The 22,064-nt window shown below is 41.7% G+C and overlaps 1 protein-coding gene across 1 annotated transcript in view; it reads right to left on the reverse strand.

The window, feature by feature from the left end:
- Positions 1–4,854: 4,854 nt before the first annotated feature.
- Positions 4,855–22,064, reverse strand: part of rxfp2l (relaxin family peptide receptor 2, like) — a 107,253-nt gene continuing 90,043 nt past the window's right edge. Inside the window, exons 15-18 of the mRNA XM_038776243.1 lie at positions 17,605–17,834; positions 14,873–15,283; positions 11,458–11,673; positions 4,855–6,724 (exon numbers count right to left, since the gene is read on the reverse strand). Coding sequence (XP_038632171.1) covers positions 6,546–6,724; positions 11,458–11,673; positions 14,873–15,283; positions 17,605–17,834 — 1,036 coding nt within the window. The 3' untranslated portion in view covers positions 4,855–6,545. The remainder of the gene's footprint in view (positions 6,725–11,457; positions 11,674–14,872; positions 15,284–17,604; positions 17,835–22,064) is intronic.

Here is a 22,064-nt window from a genome sequence, read left to right on the forward strand (position 1 = left end):
GTGTTAGATTGATCCAATCCTTTCCTCCCCAATCCCTCGCTCCTGAACTGTCACCTAACCAATCTCAAACCTAGTACTTGATCAACTCGATAAATGTGGCAAGAATAATTGTTAAGAGTGTTTATTTTCCACAAAATATTCTGTACAAAAACAATGACGGAGTGCTGCAAAATTGAGTAGAAAGCGCAGCTTCTTAGAGCCCGTGTTGCGGATAGGTAAAGAAGTTTACTATAAACATGTTTTTGTGAATTCACCATTTTATAAAGGTGTGTTCACCAGAGCAGTTTTAATGTCCTAACCATGAATGCTACCACTGGTGTTTCTCAATTGTCCTCAGTAACTATATTTAAAAGTTCAACAGACTTGAGGCAGACTTTTTACTTAGGATTTCCTCTCAAAGGATTTACGTTAGGTAAATCTAGGAGCAGGAAAAGGCTTCTTTTTGATTACTATTAACCTATCTGCTTGATTTTTCACTATATCCTTTTTCCCTGAAAAACACCTCTATGGTCTATGTTTAGCACAGGGCTAAATCGCTGGCTTTGAAAGCAGACCAAGCAGGCCAGCAGCATGGTTCGATTCCCGTAACAGCCTCCTGGAATGTGGCGACTAGGGGCTTTTCACAGTAACTTCATTGAAGCCTACTCGTGACAATAAGCGATTTTCATTTCATTTCATTTTCCTTTATTCATTAATTTTAGCTATGATATGTTCTGGTCTCAACTGTTCCAGTTGTCCTCCTGCGTTGTAGCCTATTTAAATTTTGCCTCTCTTTTCTCTTTTAAGACACACCTTAAAATCCACTGTTTGACAAAGCTTTCAGTCACCTCTCTTCCTAGCACCTTTTGTGGCTCAGTGTCAAATTCTGTTGATAACGCTCCTGTGAAGCATGTTGGGACATATTACTACATTAAAGGTGCTATATAAATGCAAGTTGTTGTTGATGTGAATTCATGTCCTTTATTTGAAAATATAAGTTGGCTAACAGTGATGTTTCTTGCAGCAATGCATTCCAAACTCCAAACATTATTTAAGCAAATCCTTTCAGAATGCACAATCTAAAACCAGACAGAAATGATAGCCTCACTGATTCCTTAATGCCTGATTTCAGTTCCCCACCATTGTTTATAAGTGCGCTTTCTTGCATTTTATTTGCTGAGTGTTTAGTTCGAAAATTTGGCATTACTGTAATTTAATACTCATTCCATATTTTTGATCTCTCCTGATCATTTCTAATTTAATTTTTCTTGCTTTTAATCTTTGTCCCAATTTCTTCCCTATCAGAAACTTTACACGTTAAACCTACTTCTTGCCATTATTCCACTTTTGACATAACATTTCCACCCTGTTATATCCTGATTGGCGAATGCTTCTCAGAAGCAACTGTTTCCAATCAAGATAAAATTCTACTAAAAAGCATCTTCCCTCAGGCCATCTTTAACCCATAAGCATAAGCACTGTAAAGAGGCAGAGCGGAGCGATGGGAGTAAATTTCTTGAATATGATTTATGACGCATTTCTCCCTCCCAACCTCTTGCCCACCCCGCTCCCCCCACCCACCCCCCGATCCCGTAACAGTTCCCTATTGCATCTGTCCTCTGACCAGCTTTAAAAAAGTATAAGCCCACAGTCACAGAGAATGACAGACTGTTACTGGCAAACCATGAAATCACAATTTTTTTGCAGCCCAGATGTAGACCATTCAGCCCACCAGGTCTTTGTAGCTGTTTTCTCCACCTGGTTTAACTCCACCCTCCTGTCTGCTCCCAAGATCCTTATAAATTTCTATTTTTCAAGAAAATGTCAGTTTTAGAGTACTGACGTAATGGAATTGAATCACAACATTCCATATTCAAACTAGGCTTTGCATGGAGAAAGCTTTTGTAGTATTCCGGAATCATTTGGTACAACATACTTTCCTTTCTGCACTGTGCTTCAAGATAACTGCTATATATGAAGGGAGCATCTTGTGCCAGTATGTCTATCTGATAACTGATAGTTTCTTCTCTCCTGACAGTTTCTTAGTGTATAAATTGACTTGGCTTTCATTAAGGATTGCATACATCTGTCATTATGTCTCCTGTTCCAAGGAGTCAACCATTAAAATGTTAAACACGTCAAAAATTAATTTTTTGTTATATATATAAAGAAAATGGGGAACAGTATAATTATCCAAATTCTTATTCTGTCAAAGAGACTTTGAGATAATATTAATCTAGCCTGTTGAGCAGAAAACAAGTGTCTTTGGACCTCCACCCATTTCACATTCCATTAGGTATTATTCTCCCAAGGATTCAATTAAGCGTAAATTCAACTGAGTGGTACATAGCCACCAGATCCAATCTGCCTATTTCCCACCTGGTGAGCTACGTTAAAATAGTTCCCCATGGCTCAGCTGATAAATGCATTGCTCAATATAATACCAGCACCAAGAGCCCAGGACTATTCAAGGTTTGATCTGTGGCCTGATCGTAGCCAGCACATAATAGAGTACAATTGGTGTGGGTTAGGATGGGATCAAATCCATCACTTCAAAATTCCCTACACTTAGCTGTGTGCAACAAACTGGACATTGCACACATCCCCATTGCATCTGTGGACTTTTGCATTTCATTTAGAGCAGTGGAGATGACCCTGATTATGATCAGTTGGAAAAGCATAAAAGCACCACAATATTAAATATATGGCACCAACTGCTGACTATAGTGGAGAATATAGATGTTTTGGACTTTGTGTTTGAACACGTTGTTGAACACAAAGGAACATTGGGTTACTTTCTTTTATCTCGGTTCTGAATATTTGCATCCTCACAGCCAATTCCACTACATTATTATGACTTTTATTACATGTCATCAAGTTTCATTTTGGTACTGTACACACCAAGCAAGCATGAATAATTCTTCCACTCTGACTGTGTGTCAGCTCCTGTGCATGTAAATACTTGAGTCCCAGTATATTAAAAGAACAAAGAACAAAGAAAATTACAGCACAGGAACAGGCCCTTCGGCCCTCCCAGCCTGCGCCGATCCAGATTTTTAATCTAAACCTGTCCCCTATTTTCCAAGGTCTACTTCCCTCTGTTCCCCGCCCGTTCATATATCTGTCTAGATGCATCTTAAATGATGCTATCGTGCCCACCTCTATCACCTCTGCTGGCAAAGCGTTCCAGGCACCCACTGCGTAAAACACTTTCCACGCACATCTCCCTTAAACTTTCCCCCTCTCACCTTGAAATCGTGACCCCTTGTAATTGACACCCCCAATCTTGGAAAAAGCTTGCTATCCACCCTGTCCGTACCTCTCAAAATTTTGTAGACCTCAATCAGGTCCCCCCTCAACCTCCGTCTTTCCAACGAAAACAATCCTAATTTACTCAACCTTTCTTCATAACTAGCACCCTCCATACCAGGCAACATCCTGATGAACCTCCTCTGCACCCTCTCTAAAGCATCCACATCCTTCTGGTAATGTGGCGACCAGAACTGCACGCAGTATTCCAAATGTGGCCTAACCAAAGTCCTATACAACTGTAACATGACCTGCCGACTCTTGTACTCAATACCCCGTCCGATGAAGGCAAGCATACTGTATGCCTTCTTGACCACTCTATCAACCTGCGTTGCCACCTTCAGGGTACAATGGACCTGAACTCCCAGATCTCTCTGTACATCAATTTTCCCCAGGACTCTTCCATTGACCATATATTGAATTAGATCTTCCAAAATGCATCACCTCGCATTTGCCTGGATTGAACTCCATCTGCCATTTCTCTGCCCAACTCTCCAATCTATCTATATTTTGCTGTATTCTCTGATAGTCCTCCTCGCTATCTGTAACTCCACCAATCTTAGTATCATCTGTAAACTTGCTAATCAGACCACCTATACCTTCCTCCAGATCATTTATGTATATCACAAACAACAGTGGTCCGAGCACGGATCTCTGTGGAACACCACTAGTCACCCTTCTCCATTTTGAGACACTCCCTTCCACCACTACTCTCTGTCTCCTGTTGCCCAGCCAGTTCTTTATCCATCTAGCTAGTACACCCTGAATCCCATACGACTTCACTTTTTCCATCAACCTGCCATGGGAAACTTTATCAAACGCCTTACTGAAGTCCATGAATATGACATCTACAGCCCATCCCTCATCAATTAACTTTGTCACTTCCTCAAAGAATTCTACTAGGTTTGTAAGACATGACCTTCCCTCCACAAAACCATGCTGCCTATCACTGATAAGTCTATTTTCTTCCAGATGTGAATAGATCCTATCCCTCAGTATCTTCTCCAACAGTTTGCCTACCACTGACGTCAAGCTCACAGGTCTATAATTCCCTGGATTGTCCCTGCTACCCTTCTTAAACAAAGGGACAACATTAGCAATTCTCCAGTCCTCTGGGACCTCACCAGTGCTCGAGGATGCTGCAAAGATATCTGTTAAGGCCCCAGCTATTTCGACCCTCGCTTCCCTCAGTAACCTGGGATAGATCCCATCCGGTCCTGGGGACTTGTCCACCTTAATGTCTTTTAGAATACCCAAAACTTCCCCCTTCCGTATGACGACTTGACCTAGAGTATTTAAACATCCATCCCTAGCCTCAAAATCCGTCATGTCCCTCTCCTTGGTGAATACCGATGCAAAGTACTCATTAAGAATCTCACCCATTTCCTCTGACTCAACGCATAAATTCCCTCTTTTGTCTTTGAGTGGGCCAATCCTTTCTCTAGTTATCCTCTTGCTCCTTATATACGAATAAAAGACTTTGGGATTTTCCTTAACCCTGTTAGCCAAAGATATTTCATGACCCCTTTTAGCCCTCTTTATTGCGTGTTTGAGATTTGTCCTACTTTCCCGATATTCCTCCAAAGCTTCATCAGTTTTGAGTTGCCTCGATCTTATATTCTCGTATACTATTTCATTGTACCTCAGTGTCAATACCTTATTCATGTATAGCATGCACTGGATAAGAAGAATATTTTCCTGATGGCACAATATAAATTCAGCAGTTGGCAAGCACAAAAATAATGGGCAAGCACAGTAGTATACACAATATTATTAGCATTCCCTTAAATAGCTCTCAGGGATTATACCCAACTTAAGCCACTCAATAATACTTACTCACTACCACAATTTACAATGAGTATTATAACTTGTACACGAGATATCATAAATACAATGCCTATTAACATGTTGTAACCAAAGGACAATAATAATGTCTTACATTGAAAAAAGGAATGATTAGCTTCTATCTGGTACTGTACAAGTGTCAATGGTATGGTACACACCAAGTAAAAGAGAGTGATTTATTTATAACTAGTGTCTCATTCATGTTTGACTCAATGTTAGCTCCTACATCTTTACATTAAGTAAAATAAGAGAATTTTGCTTCTGGTTTGTGATGCACGGTTCATGTCTACATCGCTGTCACATTCTGTAGATATATACCATTAAAAAAAGGAATGTATCACTGTCATGTGGCATGTAACAGGCCACTATCTCACTGCTAGTTATTCTATGTGCATGCTGTCAACTGGATGAGTTGAAATGCTATCATAACAGAGGACCTCAGACCTACAGCAGGACAAGTAGTGCTGTTGCTGGAGAAGTTGGTGCTAATTTCTGTAGCATCTGGAAAAGTGTGTAACAGTACCATGATTTTAAAACCTCCGTACAAATCACATCCATCAGTTTCTTAACAATACTAGACTTATACACATAATACATGTAAGAGTGCTTACTTTCAGGCTGTATAGATTGCACAACCATGTGTTGCACTGAGATTCAGATGACATAGTTTGGATTTGGCTGCCTGCAGACAAACGGTAGAATGTTTTCTCACAATTGCTAGCATCCAAAATTGTTTGACAGACAGCAGGGCTTGGACATCGATGACTGTAGCACAGTATCTGTACCAAAGTGATATGATTATAAGGTGGAGTTAGGGATAAGATTCTCCAGTAGGGAGGTCAGATAATTTCAGGGTTTGGAACATGAGGAGAGTAGAGGATAACGTAATGCATGTCAACGAAAATTGAGTGGGAGAAGTAGGGGACTCTTTATCTTCTCCAGTGGTTGCACCGATGGATGAAAGGACCATCCAGCAAATTGATCTTACTCGGTGCTGCCAGAGTTGGCGATGTACGCAGTAATTGCTTGTTGAGCAGTGAAATGATTAAACTCTCTCAATAGATGCTCCACTCATTCATGGGAAAAAGTGAAATGGTAGAACTCCATCATGGTATGGTGTCAGGAATAGCTGTGCTACACAGTGGTTGTTTGTCCAGATTGAGATTATACATTTCCTCAATTCTCTTGGAATAATTGTGTTACACAGCATTCATTTGGAGAAGTGAGGTGATAAAGCCCCCTCAATTTATGCTGTCAGGAATAATTGTATTGCACAGCATTGCTCCTGGTGAGGGATGAGGTGGAAATGCTCACTCAGTCAATGTTGTAAAGAATGGTTGAACTACATATCACTCATCTAGGGAGGTAAAATGTTAACACTCTCTTGATTGATGCTGTCAGGGTTGGTTGTGTTACATACTGCTCATTTGTGTAGTGCTTGTAAGGCTCTTTTTGGGTCCAAGAAGCTCTTGGTTGTGCAAACACTGCTTCAGCTTTTCCTGAAAGGATGCAGTTGTGATTGTGTAGAGGATTGGATTCAGAGCACTGTTTATTGGCAGGATGAAGATGACAACCCAGGATGTTACAGACCCTGTCAAAACATGAAAATGAAAAATAAGTCTAAGAACGTCAAGAATTGGCTCCACCAGTTAACTTGCAAGAGCAACCATTTATTCCACTACAAACAACTATTTACAGAGTGCTTTAAAATGGGGTTTCCATTATCAGCTCTAGGGTCCAAACTGCTGGGACAAATCCCAATACATCCCAATGAATTCCCAACTCTTGTACCTGATTGGACTGATGGTCACATGAGCCCTCCCTTAGAGAATGTCTCTTAAAGATGCAAGCATTTCCTAAGAATAATAAATAATTACAGCATGATAGTTTCCTGGGAATGGAGTGACTCAAAGGGTTCACATAAGATGACACCAAGGATAATTTACAGGCTGGAATCCGATCAAGATGGTGCTACTGACAGGAATGCTTTAACAGGCTCAAACCATCATGTGAACTATTGCCTTTAACTTCCTCCAAGTTCTTTAATTATTAATGATTCTCATTGCTTATTTGATACAATGATTTTATTCACTTTTTGGGCTTGCATTTAGTGTCAGTCCAAATACTGACTAACATTTTTGTCATTGGCCAATAACGTGCAAAACATGACTGCAAAAGCTTCTATAGGTATGTGAAGAGAAAAAGATTGGTGAAGACAAATGTTGGTCCCTTACTGACAGAAACAGGGGAATTTTTAATGGGGAACAATGAAATGGCTGACTAACTAAATACATATGGTTCTGTCTTCACAAAGGAGAACACAAATAACGTATTAGAAATGTTGGGGACACAGAGTGTGGTGGCTTGAGACAGACACTGGAGACTTTTAGTAATGAACAAACGGGTTTATTGATGAGAGGCAAAGGCAGTTAGGTAACAGGCACAGACACTATACAAGTTTTTAAAATATTTGTTCATGGGATGTGGGCGTCGCTGGCTGGACCAGCATTTATTAACCATCCTTGTTGGCATTTAAGAGTCAACCACATTGCTGAGGATCTGGAGTCACATGTAGACCAGACTTGGTATGGATGACAGATTTTCTTCCCTAAATGACATTAGTGAACCAAGTGGGTTTTTAACGACAATCGGCAATGGTTTCATGGTCATCTTTAGACTTTTAATTCGAGATTTTTATTGAATTTTTATTGAATTCAAATTTCACCATCTGCCATGATGGGATTCGAACCTAGATCCCCGGAGCATGACTCTGGGCCTCTGGATTATTAGTCTAGTGGCAATACCACTATGCCACTGCCTCCCCATCTTTACTCTTTAGCTCTCTGGTCCACATTGACTGGGATCCTGCTCCTGGAGCACTGTGCAAACTCCCCATTGGCTGGGGTTTGCATGCTCCCACGCGATTGGCCCCGAGCTGGACATGTGGTCAGTGGAACACGTCCCCTTAAAGGGACCATGCTACCACATATGAAGGAAATCAGTAGCAATGCACCAAGGAATCTGCTCAGTACTGATGCTTGGCAGAAAAAAAACCTCATGATCTGGAAACTGTCATTTCTGACAGTGAAGCAGTTGAAGATTTGCAGGCAACTGTATACAGTAACAGAATACTGGGAAACCTGAAACAACTGCAAGGTAATTGGGCGATAATCAGTGACTATTTAAGTGTGACAAGTAGCCATTCACTAAACTTCATCACTAATGCTGACCATAGTGTTTTTTTAGTCCCAAACTCTCAAAGTACAGAGGAAGCTAATGGCAGTGCAAATGATTTTGAAGCTACTGTGGGAATTCGGCAAGCAGCAGTGAGTAAAATGGATTTTTAACGCTTTTTTACTTGCCGGGGCAAGTGGCTCGTCGAGGGTAACATAAAATGAATTCAAACCTATCATTATAAGTACTTCAGTCAATACTCTCGCAACCATTACTGTGGATCGCAGGAATACAACATCAAGTTCTGAAGTAGAGTCTGCAAGTAACAAAGCAGCGACAAGCCAAAGTGGCTAGATATTTTGTGGACTACCTATTTTAGATTCTGGCAAAGGAAAGGATATGCTGAACAATGCCCCAGCTGCACCATTGATTAATGGGCTATCACCGTCACAATTGAATCCACAACTCAGAACCACCTTACCATATGTTTCACAGCAGCCAACCAATCAGAAACTCGTGAAGAAGCTCGAATTTCAAAAAAGGAGGCAGAAGAAATATTATGATAGCTCTAGAAAATTTCTGCAACCATTAGTGAAAAATGGCACAGTCAGGATAGAGGATCCTGATGGATGTGGATGGTTGAAGTGTGCAAAGGTCATACAACCATCAGGTCTGCAGTCATAGATCATCGTCACGGATGAAGGGCAAGTTCTACGAAGAAACAGGAGAACCTTGCTGAAGGTTCAGTAACCCGTTGTTTCAGAACCACTAAATGATGTAGAGAGCAATCTCAAGACAACTGAACAAATGCTACTTCAGCACACAGAAACAGAACAAGCTGAAGATGTGCAAAGCACAGAAACACAGCAAGGACCATTTTCAGAAACATCTTAAAGCCAGTCAAACTCACAAGTTCAACCAGTGCTTAGAAGAAGACACAGAAGAATGTCAGACAGATTGAATTTGTGATGGACATTGAACATGTAAATAACTGAAATATTTATGCATATCATATGTATTGTATATTGAATTCAAATAATGCATGTAAATATTGTTCATTTCCAAAGGAAAGGGGATGTGATGATATGCATAAGCAGTTATGTAAATATTAACAGATACGACCTCCAACCAGTAGGTGGAAGTAGAGAACAAGCATGTGGCACTGCAACCTCAGGGAGTCTGAAGATAGTCATCGTAGTGGGTAGTCGCATTTGTAATATCTCTAAGATAATTTTATAATAGTGATTTAATAATTAGTAATTTTAATAGTTTTCTTATTGTTTTCTGACCCACGTTATTGTTAATCAATAAACATTCAACTAGTCACGAATTAGACGTTCTCTAGTGCACTAATTCCACCAGGCCAAGCAAGAGAACATAACACCTTGTTGTTTGTAGTGTACATTAATGATCTAGATGTGAATGTAGAATATATGATAAATAAGATCAGTTGATGATGCAAAAAATGGTGGTGTGGTAAATAGTGAGGAGCAAAACCTTAGATTATGGGAAAGTATAGATGGGCTGGTTAGATGGTCGGAAGAGTGGCAAATGGAATTAAACCTGAAAAATGTGAGCATTTTGGGAGGACGAACAAGGCAAGGAAGTGTACAATGGTTGATCGGACCCTCGGAAGTACTGAGGATCAACAGGACCCTGGTGTGCAGGTTCACATCTCTGAAGACAGCAGGACAGGTAGAGAAGGTCACGTATATCATATAAGAAGGCCTATGGGATTCTTGCCTTTATTAACCAAGACATTGAATATAAGAGCAGGGAGGTTATGCTGAAGCTGTATAAAACATTGAGTTTCCCGAGGCAACTGTTTTGGATAATGGCACCCCCTCATTGGTAACAATTTCCAGGGTTTTGTGAGAGCAAATGGCATACAACACACGTGAACAGCCCCGGCTCACCCAGCGTCAAACAGTTTGGCTGAGTGGGCCGTTCAAACTTTCAAGAACACCATGAAAAATCAGACAAATAAATCACTTCGCCAGAGGTTGGTTAATTTTTTGTTGTTGTACAACTCACTCCCTCCACCACGGGGATCTCACCAGCCAAACTGCTCATGGGCCGTCGGTTGAGAACCCGATTTGATCTTGTATTCCCAAATTTGGCAGGGAGGGTGGAGACACGTCAGGCCTCCCAGAAGAGTCAGCGGTCTGAACAGAGAGGACAGGTTGTTTCGGGTGGAAGATCTGGTTTTGCTCCTGACTCAAGAGCAAAAAGTAGGCCTCTAATTTTTAATTTTAAATAGAATTTTAATCTAATTTTAAATAGAAATTCTTGCTTTCTATTTCTTTCTGCACCAGTGAATGTGCATTGTATTTTCTCCAAAGCCTCAATATCCTTCCTATAAGGATCCCAAAATTTGTAATAAGTCCATTTGTTCCACACACGTGTTCCTCCCATATCCAATTTAGATTCTCCTTATTTTGTGATTATAAGCCATGTAAACAGTTTCCACAGACTCAGCGGTAAACTAATGAAAACAACAGAATATCAATCATATTTTACACTTATACGATTCATTCTGGATCCATTAGATTTCTTGCCATAAAATGACAATAACAGAAATTTTGGAACTACCAATTCCTTGCAATTTGCATTAATCCCATCCGTACTTAAAAGTTGTTCGATGGCACCGGGGAAAACCTCCTGCTCTTTGAAATAGCGCCGTGGGATGTTTTACAGCTGCCTGAGAGGGTAGACAGGGCATCCATTTAATGGCTTATCTGAAAGACAACACCATCAACAGTGTGGTACTCCCTCAGTACTGAACTGGAGCACCATGGCTTGTGATCTTGTGCTCAAGTTTCTGAAGTTGACTTGAACCCAGAACCTTCCACTCAAGGGGCAAGAGTGCTACCACTGAGCCATGTCTTATTGCAATCACAGGACTGCAGTCAGATTCATGGGCCGGAATGATCAGACCATTGAGATTCTCTGTTCTCGTCGGCAGCACACCCCTGCCCGTGGGTTTTCTGGTGGCGTGGGGTGGCTTCCATGGGAAATCCCATTGACAAGCGGCGATAGTAGAGAACCCTGCCACAAGCGAACATCGCACCGCCGAGAAACACATATCTGGGGGACTGGAGAATCCAGCCCATGGTAATCACACAAACTTGCCAAGTCTTGATTTCTTACCTGGTATTTCTACCTCAAGCAGAGACAGCAATTTCATCAGAAATATGGGGATCCAGCACAGAGCATCGGTGAACACTATGAAGAAAAAGCGTTTCGCTATGGCTACCTCCCTAGAGAAAAGGCTCCTCTCTGCTGACTGGGCCCCTGTTTTATGGATTGAATAAAACATGCTGGTGTAGGAGAAGACGATGATGATGAAAGCGAGTAAGTTCAAACCTACAAGAAAAGAAAACGGCACCATTATTCGTCAAACAATTTGAGGATGAGAACGAGACCTGCTAAGTATTATGGAACAAATATTCCTTTCTCTATGAAATCCATGTGATCACATACTGTATACAGAGGTTTGACAATGGGTAGCATGGTGGCACAGTGATTAGGACTGCTGTCTCACAGTGCCAGGGACTCGGGTTCAATTCCACCCTTGTGGAGTGTGTTTGTGTGGAGTTTGTGCGTTCTCCCCGTGTCTGTGTGGGTTTCCTCCGGGTGCTCCGGTTTCCTCCCACAGTCCAAATATGTTAGATGGATTGGCCATGCTAAATTGCCCCTTAGTGTCAAAAGATGTACAGGTTAGGTGAGGTTACGGGGACAGGCGGGGGGAGTGGGCCTCGGGTAGGCTGCTCTTTCAAAGGGTCGGTGCACACTCAAGTTCCCGAATGGCCTTCTTCTGCACTGTAGGGATACTATGAATGGACCGTGCACACAGGCACAAGTAACACAGCCCATCCTCCAATAAAGAACAATGACCAGTGGAAACACCAACCAATTGTAGCTCAGCTGAATTATTTGGGGTGAAAAGAATCTTGAAAAATGGTAGAATTTTCTGTTTTATTAGATGTTGAAACAGAAGGTAAGAAATTAACTTGAAGATCATGTCTGATCACACTGTGTTTAGTATTAAAAAATCAAAATATCTTGGATATTGGATATCTGAAATAAATGCAGGAATGTTGGGAAAGACTCAGCAGATCAGGCAGCTGCTATGGACAGAGCAACTGTTTCAGGTCGATGTCATTGATGCTGATACATTTATTTTGTTTCTCCCTCCACAGATGCTGAGATGCTGAATATTTCAGGACTTTCTTTATATATCCGCTGTCTGAATTTGTTGCCTCCATCTTCCATTATTAAATACGGTATAGCCTTTGAGTTGTGGACAACCCACAGTGGCAGGCACCGTTTTTGTATCGCAAACGCATCATTTAATTCTGATAAGCACTTTCCATAAAACACAGTAACGTATTTCTGTCATTCCTAGAGTATATTTTGTTTCTTTGGTATAACTTCAAACATTTACTTGATCTGAAAATATGTTTTACGCAGTCTTTCTAATTTTTAAAAATCTTTTCATTATGTGCAATTATTGGCAAATCTCCAGAGAAAATTAGTGGAAGTATCAGCAGATAATCTGTTTAATCCCATATTGTATAGGACCCATTGTCACACTCATTCAGTGATCAGATAAGTGAAATTGTATTTTCATCAGAGTATTGTTGGGAATTTATTGATTTTTATGGACTTGAGTTGCACATTTGTTCAAATTAGGATAGAAACAGTAGCTCAGTTAACAGTCTGTACTTCCCACTGCTTATAGTGTGAATGTTGGTGTTCATAGAAATTCACAGCTGTACCTATGGTCGGCAAAACTAAAAAGGTAAGTAACCAACTTTTTTAAATGGGTATCTTCACTGAGAAAGTTGGCTGGCTTAGTTAGCGGTTCCACCCAGAATCTCATCATAAGATAACTGCATTTTACCGAGACACAAGCTCATTGAAATGGTTTGAAAATTGGACTTTTCCTGAAATCAGCAGCGCTTTTTAAATTTGGAAGTACAAGGAACTGCCTGCATTCGCTGGCACATTTGAAACTTTGTAAGCAACGCCTTTGTTATTTGCAAATGATCAGTGCCATTTGCTCAAAGTAGGCAGCTGCCTGTGATAAGTGTGGCTGGTGAAAATGGTGAGGACTATAGCTGATTTTATCTCACCTTTGTAAAGCCCAAGGATGATTGAAGGAAAGATGTTCCAGGTTACAGATGGCAGAAGGTAGGTGTAGAAACTCAATGTAGGATTAATCAAACGTCTTTGGAAAAATGGGCAGTGTCATGCGCAACAAGGAAAAATGGGCAGTGTCATGCGCAACAAGGGTCACATGTATTTTGAGAACTGGAGGGTGGGATGGGGGGGAGGGTGCTTTCAGGATGTATGAGTACGGGTAGGAACAGTCATGGGCAGCAGGAAGGTGTACTGCAGACCAAAGGGCTCGATGAGAGACGCCAGGGCATGGTAGTGCACAGAGGAGACCTGAGGTCTGGAAGAAATGGGAGATGGGTGCTGTGACTTGAGGAAATTGTGATGTGGAGATGCCGGCGTTGGACTGGGGTGAGCACAGTGAGAAGTCTTACAACACCAGGTTGAAGTCCAACAGGTTTGTTTCAAATCACTAGCTTTCGGAGCACTGCTCCTTCCTCAGGTGAATGAAGAAGTATGTTCCAGAAACATATATATAGACAAAGTCAAAGATGCAAGACGATACTTTGAATGTGAGCATTTGCAGGTAATTAAGTCTTTACAGATCCAGAGAGAGGGGTAATCCCAGGTTAAAGAGGTGTGAATTGTCTCAAGATAGGACAGTTGTTTATATATATGTTTCTGGAACCCACCTCTTCATTCACCTGACAAAGGAGCAGTGCTCCGAAAGCTAGTGTTTGAAACAAATCTGTTGGACTTTAACCTGGTGTTGTAAGACTTCTTACTGAGAAAATTGTGGCAGGGTGCTCTGTGTCGTAATGATGGGAAACTGGCCTTGAGGTAGAACTGGGATGACACCGCCCAATGTATGTGGGAGGGAGGGAGAGAGGGAAGGAGGTGTCTGGGTGTAGGAATACAGGGTGGGATGCAGTGGAGTACTGTGGATAAAAGCATTATAATAGGCAAAAGACATGGCTGTTCATTGTGCGAATGGAAGTAGGAAGAGAGAATGAGCACATGTACTCTAAGGGAGAAAGTTTAGTTAAAGTTGAAGAAAGGACAGTAGTTGAGGAAATTATTAAAGATATTTCTTGAGCAATATGTTGGGGAACAGTATGTGTGTTAAATAATAGATGTTTCTTCAGGTCATTGTTTGGAAATATTTTTCTAACATCTCATTCCCTGACCAATTGCTCACCTTTCTGCCATTAGCCAGATTGCGATTGGGTGTTGAGGATTGGGGTTCCGTTACAACAGTGAGACAGGCTGAGAGTGCCTTGACAACTTTTTAAAGAAACTTTGACCAGAAGCAACAAAGGAAATATATTATTTCATATCAATACTGCTGGGTATTTATTTTGAATAACACATTTTCTTATCAATGGGGAAAAATTTCCTTCCTGCACTCCCATTTTAAGATGACTGGAAACAAAACTCCCATTACCCAGAAATATTCCTGTGGAGTATCCTCTTGCGCCAAGACTTTCAAACTGTTCAGAATAAAGAGGGAAGCACACTCCATTCTTTCCATAATAATTGCCAAACATGGTACTATTCCACAATGGTATCACAGCGATGATGAATCCAGCGATCCAGATGGATACCAATGTTGATAAAGTTTGTCTTTTGCCTGGCCTGTAATGAGTGAATGGGAAGACTATGCACATGTATTTCTCCAATGTCATATATGTCAGTAGCATGACGGAAACCTCAGTGGAGAGCATGGCCAGTGCACCAATCAGCTGACATTTCATGCTCTCCATCCACTGTTGGGCATTCTTGTTGTACTCTCCAAGATACTTCATGTCAAAGGCACCAATGAAGAAGAGATAAACTCCCATCAGGCAATCAGCACCTATGAAAGAAACACACTGTTAAATTAAGAAACAAAGTCTTATATTTATATTGCATTTGTACAACTTCTTAACTATCTTTGAAATATTGTTGCAATGTATGAAATGTGACAAGATAATAATGCACAGCATACTCCCACAATTTTATTCCAGAATAAATTTTGATAAGGACATTAGGAGACTCTGGGTGTGATATAACCAAAAAGAAAAATCAAGTCTGTTCTGGGCGGGACTACCGGTGTTGTTCACGGCAATTGTAGCGCTGGGAATGACCCCACTATCTAATGGCACTTTTTTGCTATTTTGGGCCCCGGTGGGGAACCCCGCACCCCCCCTCCTCCCCCCCCCCCCCCCCCCCCCCCACCCCGTGAGGCCCCACGCCATTATTTCCTGTGGATTTAATTTTCCTTGGTTTTGATGTGGTCAAGAGCTGTCAATCATAGCTTGTAGCTTGATTGTTATAAGTATTGCATTTACTTCACAGCCGGGTACTTGAGATCAATTCAAGCGTGAAGAGAAATGAAATTAAACAATCCAGACAACTGGCTGTCTGGAAGCTGTCAATCACAACTTAGTACAAGTAATTTCTCATTGATGTGAATGGGAGCCTCGCAGATCAAAAATCTGAGGGGGTTCAAACCCAAGAGATGTGGTTTTTGCTTTCTAGGAATTTACACCTGCTGCATTCTCAGCTTGAGGCAGCAGTTGTAGGGGACAGGTGAGTTTTCAAGTAGTGATTTACTGTCTCTGTTAGAATTGTTCTCTCGCTTCCAGTTAGGAGTTTCTGTATAGGGGAGGGGAGTCTCTATTATGGGGGGGGGGGGGGGGTTTCTGGTAAGGGCTCTGTTCTGGGGGTCTCTTACTGGGAGAGTCTGGTGGGCGGGTCTGGTGGGGTGGGCAGGATTTGTATTGTGGGGGAGGAGTGACCCTCTCATGGACTTTGGGGGAATCTACCTGAAAGGCTGACCCCCGTGACCCACCGCGAGGTCCACTGCTCCAGGGCCATGCTGACAAATACTTACACCAATCCATGCCCAGACCAGAGGACCGGAGAATCCGGAGGTGTGGTGAATCCGATGTGCAGCACATTAATAGGATGAAAATAGGTCAATTTGAACTATTTGCATCCTCCCGCTGGCGTGGGACGTGAACCACGATGGCGCTGCCAGGGAGGCTGGAGCATTGTAAACGGGGTGTCGATCCTGTTTGTTTTGACAACGCTAGTTCTCCACCCAATCATGGGTTTCTCTGCTGACAATGGTCAATGGAGAATCCAGCCTCATATTTACCATTTGTTTATGTCTTTGGAATTCTCCCTTAGACAGTATCAGCCCCAGTTTCTTGCATATATCATTTCAATACAGAGCTTGCCATTACTTACTGAACCATGGGATATTGAAAAATATTAAACTATAGGAAACCTGTGAGTTCTGCATTAGCATCTTTAATATGCACTCCCTCAATTGTCAGCACACAATGGCAGCAGTGTGTACCTCCAACAAGGTGTACTGCAGCAACCCGCCAAGGCTTTATTGACAGCACTTTTAAAACATCTATTACGGCTGAAATTTTCCAGCCGTGCCCACCAGCAGGATCCTCTGATCCTGCCAATGGCAACCCCCTGTTCCAGGTTCCCCAGTGGCAGAGGGCACACACAATGGGAAAGCCCATTGACGGTGGCAGGACTGGAATATCCTGCCCATAACTTTTACCACCAAGAAGAATAAGGACAGAAGGAGTATGGAAACACCACCAACTGCATGTTCCCCTGAAAGTCACACACCACTCTGACTTGCAACTGTATCATTGTCACTGGGTCTAAGTCTTGGAGACCCCCTCCCTAAGAGAACTGTGGAAAATCTTCAACACACTGGTTGCAGTGATTCAAGAAAGTGGCTCACCATTACATTATCTATTTTTTCCATAAATTTAGAATACCCAATTCATTTTTTTCCAATTAAGGGGCAATTTAGCGTGGCCAATCCACTTACCCTGCACATCTTTGGGTTGTGGGGGCAAAACCCACGCAAACACGGGGAAAATGTGCAAACTCCACACGGTCAGTGACACAGAGCCGAAATCGATCCTGGGACCTCGGCGCCATGAGGCCGCAGTGCTAACTATTACTTTATCAATGGCAGTTAGGGATGGGCTATATGTAGTAGCCTTGCCAATAATGTCCACATCCAAAAAAGGAATTTTTTAAAAATCTGTACTGTTCTACGCAATAACTACAATGTTCCATTTGTGAAATACTTATTTGCTTCCAGTTATTTCCTATGACATCCAGTTAAAGAATAAAATGTCTCCAGGTACCACTTACAGCAAAGTGATTTGATAGACAGGGTATGTAGCCTGTTTTCTGTTGTGATGCATGACCTCATGCAGATAACAAAGAGATTTCCAAAGCAGATGATGAAAGCCACCACCCACACAAAGACTCGCAGAATGATGTTGGCCAACAGGTTTTCGAAAGATGAGATTCCGTCTGTATTTGGCTTGCAGCTCCGGACATGGGGAGAATACCTGCAGTATTCAAACTTCTTAAAGTATCTGTCAAAGTTTAAAAAAAAAGTAATGAGAATTTTTACAATCAAATGCCTGAGTTTCCATTGCATGCTATTCAAAATGTTCCCTAACCTTCCCTAATGCATGAGAAAAAGTTTTTATAAGATCTCAGCCCAGAAATAATACATTCCTTCATTTACAAATGGTGAACCTATTGCAGCCAGGCTAGACTTCTGCTGAAAATGTTGTCTTCCTGAATGTCAGAAGGGGACAAGGTCAGAATCAGCCAACTGAGATGCCACCACAGTGAAATAGCTTGCTGAGGCTTACTGTTCCTGCTTGTACAAGAATGGCCAGTTGGGTGGGAAACGATAAGACATAGGAACAAATTAGGCCATCTGGCCCATTGAGTCTGGTCTGCCATTCAATCATGGCTGATATGTTTCTCATCCCCATTTTCCTGCCTTCCCTCACAATCACCTTATTAATCAAGAACCTATCTATCTCTGCCTTAAAGACACTCAGTGATTTGGCCTCCACAGCCCTCTGCGGAAATGGGTTCCATAGATTCACAACCCTCTGGCTGAAGAAATTCCTTCTCATCTGTTTTACAGGATCATCACTTCTGTCTGAGGCTGGGCCCTATTAGTGGAACATCCTCTCCACATTCACTCAATTTCGGCCTCTCGGTATTCTGTAAGTTTCCATAAGATCCTCAGTCTTCCAAACTCCATCAAGTACAGACCCAGAGGCCTCAACCGCTCCTCATATGACATGTCCTTCATTCTGGGGATCATTCTTGTGAACCTCTTCTAGACCCTCTTCAAGGCCAGCACATCCTTCCTTAGTTCCAGCTGAAGTCAGGCAAACCGGCCTAAAATTTCCTATCTTCCGCCTCCTTCCCTTCTTAAACAGGGGTTTTACATTAGCCATTTCCCAATCCTCTGGGACCCTCTCTGCCTCCAGTAATTCCTGAAAGATCACCATCAATGCCTCCACAATCTCCTAAGCTATCACCTTCAGAACCCTGGGGTGTAGTCCATCCTGTCCGGGTAATTTATCCACCTTCAGATCTTTCAGTTTCTTCGGAACCTTCTCCTTTGTGATGGCCACTACACTCACCTCTGCCCCTGACTCTCTTGAAGTTCTGGTGTCTTCCACTGTGAAGACTGATACAAAAGGAGGGAACTTGCACTGGTGTAAACTCCATGGAAAAAGGATGAGAGAATCTGTTAGATAACTAGAGGGCAGATAGCATTACATGTAATGTTAATGATAACTGTGATGTTATGCTGTGAATGTTGTCTTTATTTCGGGGGGGAAGGAAGTATAAGGGGTCTCCCATTTAATATGGAGATAAAGAATTTCTTCTCTCAAAAGGTCATTAGACTTTGGATTTATTTTCCAGTGAGCAATGGAAGCTGGGTCATTGAATATATTCAAGACAGAGGTAGACAAGAAGCTGGAATTCTCCAGCCATTAGGATTATCTTTTCTGGCTGACAGCTTGAATGGGAAATCCCATTGACAAGCGGCAGGAGTAGAGACTCCCGTCACCAGAAAATGGTACACCGCTGATAAACACACGGCTAGAGGATTGGAGAATCCCACCCAGAGTTTCTGATCTACAAGAGAGTTAAAGGTTATGGGGGGGTCAGGTAGGAAAGTGAACCTAAGGTCACAATCAGATCAGCCATGATCTTACCGAATGGTGGAGCAGGTTTGATGGGTCGAATGGCCGACATTTTCTCCTATTTCCTATGACCTTGTGATTTTATGTATCTTGCAAATAGCACCCTGGGAGTCTTTCAATTGGCACAACACAAGCCTGTACATTTTTAAAAATGTGTTCATGGGATGTGCGCAATGCAGGCTAGGCCAGCATTTATTGCCTATCTCTGATTGCCCTTGAGGGGGAAATTAAGAGTCAACCACATCGTTGTAGGTCTGCAGCCACATGTAGGCCAGACCAGGTAAGGAAGACAGATTTCCTTCCTTGAAGGACATAAATGAACCAGATGGGTTTTTTTTGCGACAATTGACAATGGTTTATTGGTCATCATTAGACTTCTTAATTCCAGGTATTTTATTAAATTCGAATTCTACTATCTGCAGTGGTGGGATTTGAACCTGGGTCCACAGAGCATTACTCTGGGACTCTGGATTACTTGTCCAGTGACAATACCATATGCCACCATCTCCACAATTCATCAAACCTTATATATATCATTTATTGATTAATTCCAAAGTTTTGTAAGACTTTGAAAGGGATGTAGACCAGTTAAGTGAGTGGGAAAATAATTAGCAGTCTCTGAAGAAGAGTCATACTGACGCGAAACATTAACTCTTTTCTCGCTCCACAAATGCTGCCAGGCCTGCTGAGTTTTTCAAGCATTTTCAGTTCTTGTTTTATAAAATTTGTTCCTGTAAAAATTTATTTCATTTGGAATTTATTTACTTCACAAGTTATACTTTAGCGGAATAGGGCATTTGTCCCTTTGTGCCTGCTCTGCTATTTGATAAGATCATGTCGAGAAAGCAGCAGCGGCTACTTCATAGAAAACCAAAACCACATCACGAGGCTTTAAACCCCTTTGGATCATTTGATCTGGAAGGCTTCCATTTACTTCAAAGATAAGTAGCTTTTAGGAGGCTGTAATTGACAGCTTCCAGTCAGCCAGATGCCTGGATATTTTATTTTCATTTTCCTTCATGCTTGATTTGAATGCTTCTCAAGTAGCTTGCTTTGAACCTATCCACAATGCTTATAAGCATCTCAGAGTTAAGTGCCTCCACTTTTACTTCTATGCAGAAAGCACTTAACTGCTTTTCATGTGGCCAGCTCAATCATAGCGAGATGGTCCCACTGCTGTCAATGGGATTCCCATTGAAGCCACCCCACATCACCAGGAAACCCACGACAGAGTATGTGCTGGCAGCAGCATCAGAGAATCCTGCCGGTGTGAACGACAGGAGAATTACGGCCTTAAATATTTTGGGGGAAAATTCTGACTTCATCCCAGGAATCAGTAGAATTTTTTCCACACTGCTTCCAAAGTGCACAGGACTCCAGATGTGCTCTCACCAACACCCTGTACAACTGTAGCAAAAACTTCCCTACTTTTAATCTTGATTCCCCTTTCAATGAACACAAATATTTATTTGCTTTCCTAATCACTTGCTGTACCTGGATACTAACATTGAGTGATCCATATACCAGGACGCTCAGAGCTCTCTGTCCTGCATTGTTCTACAATCTCTCTCCATTTAAACAATATGCTGCTTTCCGATTCTTCCTGCCAAAGTCGTCAAGTTCACATTTTCCCACATTATAGTTCATCTGCCAATTTTTTGCCCACTCATTTAACATATCTACATCCCTTTGCAGATTTTGACCTCTTCACACTTTGAAGAATGTGGGTTTTTCTGTTCTGCATGGTTTGATTCTGGAGAAGGAAGAGATTCCGGGGTGCATATTCGCAGTTTTATAACTAACTTGGATCACATTAAAGTTATGCATAAAATATGGTAATGGCAGTACATAAAACAACACAGGATCAGTTGGAATTTTTAAATTTTAGAATCAAAGGTAGGGCTAGTTTGAACTGCAAAAACATACCGTTCGAACACTGGCAATAACAATGTGTACACTTGCACAGGCCAAGTGCCGCAAACTGATAGACTGGGTTGATTTATAGATTGGGCTAATGTTTAACAGGCTAGATTATGTTTTCGTTTCAGCAATGTGTTCATCAGAATAATCCAATATGTTCCCAAGGCAAATAACATTACTCGGCCTTCTTAGTAAGTGTACAGATGACTATGTGAGGGAGAAATTAGATACAGCAGTTAGTACAATTATATTATATCAGACCATATATAACTGTTCACTAGGTGGGAAGCTGTACCTAAATATTACTCTCACTGAGGACAACCAAAGGCGCCAATCAATTTATAGATCTCTCTGAGGAAAGGATTGGTTAATTCTAATCAGTGTACCTTTGTAAAAGAAATAGACTGAATACTGAGAAACATCAGTCCTTGTATTTGTATATCCTGGAAGGAGGTGTCTGAGGATTATTGGTTGGTAAAGAGATAGCCCCCAAGATAAATGTGTGAGACATTGATGAGTGTTTAAGGATCTCACTTTATAATGTATATTTATAATGTATGTAATTTGGGTGGCAGTGAATGAGTTAGAAGACAGTGGGCTGGGTTCTCCAACCAGCAACTCCGGAATCGCAAAAAACACGATCGTGCGGAGAAAAACACGATC

The sequence above is a fragment of the Scyliorhinus canicula genome, chromosome 17 (genome assembly GCF_902713615.1).
Source record: "Scyliorhinus canicula chromosome 17, sScyCan1.1, whole genome shotgun sequence".
Taxonomy (NCBI): domain Eukaryota; kingdom Metazoa; phylum Chordata; class Chondrichthyes; order Carcharhiniformes; family Scyliorhinidae; genus Scyliorhinus; species Scyliorhinus canicula.